At 32.3% G+C, this 7,775-nt stretch overlaps 1 protein-coding gene across 4 annotated transcripts; it reads right to left on the reverse strand.

Moving 5' to 3' along the window:
* Positions 1–1,298: 1,298 nt before the first annotated feature.
* Positions 1,299–7,775, reverse strand: LOC127250618 (uncharacterized). Of its 4 annotated transcripts, none has more exons than XM_051273988.1 (7): positions 7,617–7,775; positions 7,298–7,450; positions 6,318–6,415; positions 4,633–4,791; positions 3,621–3,881; positions 2,651–3,226; positions 1,299–1,679 (listed from the first exon to the last, which is right to left on the reverse strand). In XM_051273988.1, exons 3-7 carry the CDS (start codon positions 6,402–6,404, stop codon positions 1,590–1,592), a joined length of 1,173 nt encoding a protein of 390 aa, XP_051129945.1. In that variant the 5' UTR covers positions 6,405–6,415; positions 7,298–7,450; positions 7,617–7,775; the 3' UTR covers positions 1,299–1,589. The 4 variants fall into 4 exon arrangements, with proteins under 4 accessions (XP_051129945.1, XP_051129946.1, XP_051129944.1 ...); XM_051273989.1 differs by having other exon boundaries at positions 7,298–7,466; positions 7,617–7,764; XM_051273987.1 differs by having other exon boundaries at positions 7,518–7,756.

Consider the following 7,775-nt stretch of genomic DNA (forward strand, 5'->3'; position numbering starts at 1 on the left):
ATCGCTAAAAGCTTTGACGAGAATACACAGATGCTAAGTTATGGGCCGGATCGGATCATTAAGGCGGGCCAAAAGCCCAAAATAAAAATGAGCCTGGCCCATTTTGATGAATTTACAACTTAGCCCCTTCGACTAATGAGTCATCCAATTAGCCCAAAATTGAAATTCTCATTATTTGCGCTAGTTCAAAAAATATGTTTGTCATTTATTTATTTATTTTTATATATGTTAAGAGAATAGTATAGACAATATTTCATATACCAGATATTATATAATTATAGTCTGATACATAATGTTTTAAATATAAATTAATTTATTCAATACGAGTACTTGATATTATAAAAACAAGCTTCTATAAAATAAATAAATATAGATATCATAGAAAATGTAAAAAAGTATTCAATAAATATTTGTTATTAACATTACAAAACTACAATCACAATATTTTCCTTTTTATTATCAACATCAAATATGATTTTATATATATATATATTTAAATATTAACCTCTATTTTTTAAAATATTTCACAATTTAATTTATAAAAAGGAAACGAGAATGATGTAATTTTGTGACGAAATCCTCAACCTCCTATGCTTATGGACACTCACAACATTTAAAGCAAATAATATCAATTAATGTCACTTACACAGAATAAAAAATAAAAAATTTAAATACTACAATTTTCGTAAAAAAAACATTTACTAATTTTAAATAGTAACCGTATATATATATATAATATTTTATCCTTCTACCAACTTTATATTATTTTTCTATTTTATTATCCATTAAACTTAGTCATTATTTTTTCCTTTTTTCTTTTTTCTTTGTCTAATAAATTTAATCCATTCATAATAAATAACTTTACAATCCACAATTTTATTACCTTTTTCTAACAAATAATAATGGGTGTGTTCATTTACCACGATTTATCGAATTTCTAATTTACAAATACAAAATCAACTAAAATATCAAATCAAACACATATTTTTTTATATTATATTAAAAAATAATTTTATAATTAAAATATCTCAATCATATAACTATTTCAATTTAAAATATTTACTATTCAAATATCAAACAAAAATCTGAACCCCCAAACAAATACACCTGTAAATATCAAATATATTTATTTGATTTTCATTTGAAATTTAATTTTTAATGTAAATAATATTTTATATTAAAAAAAATCAAATAATTCCACTTCAATTTTAAACATGAACCTCAAATCTAAACCCCACAGGCCACAGGCCAACAGGATCAACTAAGTTACTTCAAGAACCTGAAGCAAACTATTCAGATAATCACAGAAGCAATAATCTTCCTTAGATTAAGCTAAAAGCAGACATAGCATAAGATCGAACCAAACCGAATCGAAACAGGTAGTAAGATAGCTGAGTGTCGGGATCAGACAGGCATTTTCTCACAACCATAAACCGAACATAAAGATTGCACCAAACTTACTAGTAATTACATAACATAGAGGAGTTCAACTAGCATCGATCCATATTCAGACATTATAATAAACTACGATCCATTGTCAACATACAGATAGGTTTTGATACGCGTACCATTTATTTTAGTCCATAACTTCACCCGGTGCGCTTTCTTTTCTTGCTGAGATTCTCAAAGACCTGGTGGACATCTGCAGCTGTTATAGGCTTCGAAGGGTCCGAGGTTTCCTGTGAAGGCCAAAAATAGCTAAATAAGATGACATTTTTACTATACAAGATAAAATAATACTCTTTCCATCTACTAATAGATACGTTTTGTTATCTAAAATGTCCACAGGTAAATGACTGTGTCAGCAACACGCTTATTTGGCCCAATAAACATATAAAACAAGCAGATAATGTATAATTCTTCTGTCCTGATTCAAAATACTTTTTCTTTTATCATTTTCGTCTATCCAAGTATCCCTTTCCTATTTAAAAAAAATAATAATCATACATTAATATCAAAATACCCTTAATTTTTACTTAAATTACTAACAAACAATAAAATATACAATTACTTTACACATCAAGTACAAAGACAAAAATATCAAAACTCTTACATACAGTGTACTATATAAATATATTTACAGTGCTAAATCAATAATATCATATGTATGCAACTATAACATATGTTGAATTTGTATTATGTTGAAATAAATTGTATTGCTTGTAGTTGTATCGTGTGTTTTCCGTTAACATAGAATGTGCCTTCAATAATATGCTAAATTATAAAATTCAACACAACTGCCCCAGCCCCACCAAAATATCCTTTTAAACATATATATTTCTTATCAATTGCAAACCCTTACAACCCAAAAATATTTTAATATTTACACTTAGTATTTTAATAAAATTCAACACAACAAGGATTTGTTAGCTTAGTGTTTTTTGGTGGACCGAATTTTCATAAATATTATTTTAAAAATACAATATATACACACATTAACACAATATATAATATATATACATCATTCATTCACAAAGTCAACAATTAAACACAAAAAATTATTTTTTATATTAACAACATAATTCCCCATACCTAACATAAAAAAAACACATCTATCCAAAAATACAAAATAATCAAACCCAAAATATATATATACTATATAGATAATAAACTGGGAGAGTATATTGGAAATAGATAATGTTTGGCGTACCAGGAAGGAGAAGATCTCATTTTTCATGTCAGCAATTCCGTTTAGTATTTCCATCTTCTCGACATGACCAAGATTATCGAGAAAGCTCATCTCAGCACCCTCTTGTTTCTGCATATTCTCGCTTCTTTTCTGCTTCGCCATTACCTCATACTCAGCAATGGAGTCCTCATTGTCAAGCAAGAACCCGAGTCCCCTCTGGCCATACATGTCCGTGCATTTTCCACACCTACAGAGGGCTTCCCGCCAATTTTTGGAGAGAAACAATGGCTTGCCACTGCCTGTAGCCGGTGGGGTTCCAATCATGTCTTCGACAATGCATTTATCACTTACGCCACTGGATTCAGGAGATTCCTTAGCTACTACTACTACACCTTCAGCTTCTGCTTGTTTGGGAAAAGTGTCCAAATCAAGGTGGCTCACATTAGATTCATTAGGACCAACTGTTTGGTTTGCAGTGTCTGAAGTATCCGATGTTAAAATGATCTGAGGATAGTAAGTCAGAAAATAGCAAAGACTGGTGCATGTCTGGCAGATAAAATCTTCATAGAGAGGCTCACCCTCTTCGTCTCTTGGGATCTACATGAAGGGAGAAGACAAACAAAACATCAAATATATGGAGAGCAAGGGACAGAAACATTTTAGTATTACAGAACTATGATTTCATATCAAATAACCTAATATATATATGTATGTATGTACACCAGAAATGATAACAGATATCATTAATATTTGGATTTAAATGTAGCACCGTGTGTTTGGAAACATGAAATCTATAATTTTACTTTTTTACCATCAATGAAGTGTCAACGGTAGCAAAGAATGAATTATAGTATAGGTGCTCAACTAAATCTTGGCTGTGTATTGAAATGTAAAACGCTGTGAAGCATATTCAACTCCTCATAATAGTATTTTCAGGAGTGGGCTGATCCGTGATAGGAACAAGAGGCTACCGTATAATATAGGCACAAACCTTATCATTAGATTGAAGACCAATGTGCTCCTCGTGAAACCAATCCTCGCAGATACAGCATTGGATCATCTCAACTTGTTCTTCGACATTGGGGTCAGGATAGGGCAGATCACATGTGCAGTATGTACCCTTAAAATTATGGTTGTACTTATTTTCAGTGTTCTCTACATCTTTGTTAGCCATGAGCTTGCAGAAGAACTCCCCAAATTTTGAATTCCCACAGTCACACCTGAAATTTCTTTTGGTCCATAGTTCCACAATCTAGTCAAATTAAAAACCAACCGTAAGATAAAAATATGCCATGTGAAATTTGGCTATGAGATTGGAAAGCCACCACTGTGTTCAAATTGTTAAAGGGCAGATGAATAGGTAAAATTCTATTCTTATAATTGCAATGCATCTCTAAGAAGTAACAACAATGGGATGATGAAGCAAAACACAGGAGGAATGGTAAGAATCAAAAAGGTCTACAAAGAGACAGTGATAAAGATAATCCAATTCTTAAGCATTAGACTTTGACGTACATATTTCCAAGCGCCAATTTCTAGTGTAATCACAGGGCCGGCATCAGTCCCTCAGTGAAGTTGCTTTCATTTAAACATAGGTAGCCAACGAGATAGGAAACATTAGGGTGTGTTTGTTTTGTAAAATAGTTTTAAGATATTTTTTTTATATGAGATACAGAGAATTGTGTAGGTAATATAAAATTAGTAAATGTATAATATATTAATTTTTTGGGAAAATATTTATAAAAAAAAAAACATGAAAAAGAACACACCCTAAGGATTTGTTTGGTTTTGATTTGAAAGTGTGTGGTGATTTAACTTTTTGTTTCAATAATATTTTTATGTGATATTTTGTGAAAGGCAATAGTGTATTTTTATAGATAACTGTGCGAGGTGAATAGTAGAGTTTTTTTATTTGAAATAAAAAACAAACACGCCCTAAATAAAACCAATAGAAATTATCTCTGCTGTTACAGTCAACATTAATTTCACTTGACTTCATGTACCTCATGCCCTTCATGGCAAGATAAAGAACAGGCTGTGCACACACCAGCATTTCCATCAGGAGTGCAGGTCAAACATGAGAAAATTGCTTGCCTCTTGATATATCCTTTGTTATAGGTACACTCCTTGCCTTCGTCACCACCCAGGACCAGATCGGCCTCCTTGAAAAACCATTAAGAGATAAAAAGAAAGACAGTCAAACAACCAACCCCAAGTCCTTAATATTAAAACACGCAAATCTGAGAAAAACACGCCTATTTATAACCAGTAACAATTCATTAAGTATAGTTTGTCAGTGAATTGACTAATGAGATGAATGATAAATAACAAAGTAGTGACTACATAACTGTTACAACTGAGATTCATTGGGCATAGATTTAAAATTTTCGGGGTACCAACAATCTGACACATCTGCATTGCTTAACGAAGATGTTTCTTCATAAACAGAAAAATATAATTTCTTATGTAAGAAATTGTGAAAGTGTATCAAAGAATTTCAGGAAAGATGTGAGAGCACGCATGGATAAATAAATAGCCTATTGCGACGTGGTGAACTGTGCGCAAAAGCAGCAAGCTCTCCGCGCCAATGAAACACCACGGGGGACAGCAGGCAGGATTGCACAAAAGTATTTCAGAATAAGTTTCAGCTTAAAACATTACATCAAATATTATTTAAACCAAAAGTCCATACCTTCAAACCAAATCAAGACTAAAAAGAAACATACTTGAGCATGATTTTGATACAAACAGATATTCTTCTAAAATAAATAAATAAGGAATATATAAAAGGCTGAATGTTTTACATATTACAAATAAAGGGCCAGGTTATTAGAATGGAGTTTTATATATTTGGTTCATGTTAGAATTAAGGTTTGAATTCTTGTTCCTATAATTTCCCTCAACACTTTGAGAGGAAAATTAGTATGGTGTGCTTATTCGTGTTTTCATGAATAATTTGTTTCTCACAAATAAATCATCAGATGTAACACTAACTATATACTTAAAACATTACATTTGGATCATATTTTTCATTCAAATTTTCACAACCAACACATACAACTAGTTTAAAATATCCCCATTAACACTTTAGTTTTCATTCAAAAATTTCAAAATCAAAAGTACTCCCAAATCAGAAATGAACAAACCTTTCTTCCTCCAAACTAACTTTCTTTCAACAACACTCCAAAACAATCTTCTTTACAATTTATTTTCCTTTCACTCTCGCATCCTCAAACCTACCATAGTGAAGCACTCTTGGCTTGAATTGGACCAATTAGCATAACCAAAAGCACATAACACAACTCCTCCCTCGATGTTTACAAGTTCTTTACTGGTAATTCAGATTCAGGTAGAGCCCATATAAAAAATCATTTATAAACTTTTAAACAAACTCAAAACTTCAAAAGATAGAACTATCTTAATCCCAATTCAGACAGCCATCACAGACAACTACAACCAGCTTCTTCCCCAACTCTGATTGCTCCAAGCATTCTACATTTCCCATTTTAAAACCAATCATTCATTTAACTCACTTAGGACTTGCTAGTAGACATTCTTCTTTCAAAATTTAGAGATCCTAGAAACCACGTGTTCGTACTCAATAATTTCAATTTACAAATATGTATGTGTATATATATACATATATATATCAAACCATCACTATAATTAGCAAAACTGAAACACTCACCAACTCCTCTTCTTCAACAGCTTTGAGGTAATCCCCAATTGAAATCGTCTGATCAGCCTCAGCTTCATCATCAAACCCGTCTCCCATTTTCTATAAACCTTCAAACCGAAAAACACAAAATTATACATACATATATTCAAAGAACGCACTCTATTCCATCACTCGATGATCAAAAAAGTACCCCTAAAACTATAAACACTAAACAAACATACTCTTGGTTCGATCATATTATATATGCCCGTAAACATTACTGAATTGTAAAATAGATTTCGCAAATAATCTAACTCCCATTTATCATTGTGTACAGGTCAAGTGATTGAAAACTCATTATCCAGATCTAGACAAAAGTGGTGTAGGAAGGCTGCGTTCTTTTTGAATTATTTTTTTTGGGTTTCTTCACTATGCAGCCTCGTGATTCTAGGTAAAAAATAATCTATGTTTTTTTTCACAAACCATCACATAAAACCACTGTCTAAACCAAAAAACACACAGAAAAGAACACACCCAAAGTCTGTAGAGTTCCTCAGGTTTATAGCAGCATATTATCACTCAGGTACTACTGAAACTGCTATAGAACCCTTGTTCTTAAATTCTATCACCTGTCCTATACATCATCATGATCTCGATTTCCAAATTCATACGCATAAACATAATCTATCATTTTTTTTCTCTTCCATATATTATGTATGTATTAGAGTTTAGAACATGTGATTATTAGCTAATTTTTGCCTTTTTCTAGTGAAAAAAAAAAAAAAAAAAAGATGCAGCTAAGGAACTAAATATTGCACAAAGCATATCGACAAATTCGAACACCAACAATTTCCAATATATCTGACTAGGAAACAAACATTCGCGAAGAAAGCCACAATTACGCATCGTTACACCATGGAAGCTCAATGAATAATCAAAATAAATAAATAAATAACAAATCGCACCCAACCAAACCGGAAACAGATTGGAAGAAGATCAAGTATTCTGACCAGAAGACTTGGGACGACTATGAGGAAGCTTGATCCGTGGTATTATCTTCAACGCCGCCGGGCCTTGCGTGCCCCTAAATCTGATGCTTCTACGCCTTCGAGAGGATTACAACTCGAAAATGGGGAAGCTCTTCGAGGAACGAACGAACGAACCTTCAAAAAACGCACCCTATTCCATCACCCGATGATCAAAAACCAATTATTTTTTCAAAATTCTTACCGAAGATTCCGTACTTCACGACACTATTCAACACAAGGGAACCCTAGGCCATCAATAACACAAGTTACACAACCCAACACCAAACACAAAAAAATTTACCCGAAACGAAGATTTATTCTGGAGATTGCTTCCAGATGATACGATTCGCGGATGTACTTGGACGAAGCTGTTTGGGCATTCGGAATTTAGAGATGGACCGATGGGCTTCTGTGTTAGGGTTTCTTTTTCTCGCACTTTGGGGGTAAATTTAGGGCTGAA

The sequence above is a fragment of the Andrographis paniculata genome, unplaced genomic scaffold, assembly GCF_009805555.1.
Source record: "Andrographis paniculata isolate CXL003 unplaced genomic scaffold, ASM980555v1 Contig37END, whole genome shotgun sequence".
Lineage (NCBI taxonomy): Eukaryota > Viridiplantae > Streptophyta > Magnoliopsida > Lamiales > Acanthaceae > Andrographis > Andrographis paniculata.

What these genes read in the sequence shown, in the direction of transcription:
- LOC127250618 (XM_051273988.1), bottom strand. Translation starts at nt 6,404, where the DNA reads ATGGGAGACGGGTTTGATGATGAAGCTGAGGCTGATCAGACGATTTCA. An exon ending in CTGTTGAAGAAGAGGAGTTG is followed by an intron (nt 4,792 to 6,317) that starts GTGAGTGTTTCA and finishes TGGTTTTTCAAG; the next exon opens with GAGGCCGATCTGGTCCTGGG. An exon ending in ATGAGATCTTCTCCTTCCTG is followed by an intron (nt 1,680 to 2,650) that starts GTACGCCAAACA and finishes TGGCCTTCACAG; the next exon opens with GAAACCTCGGACCCTTCGAA.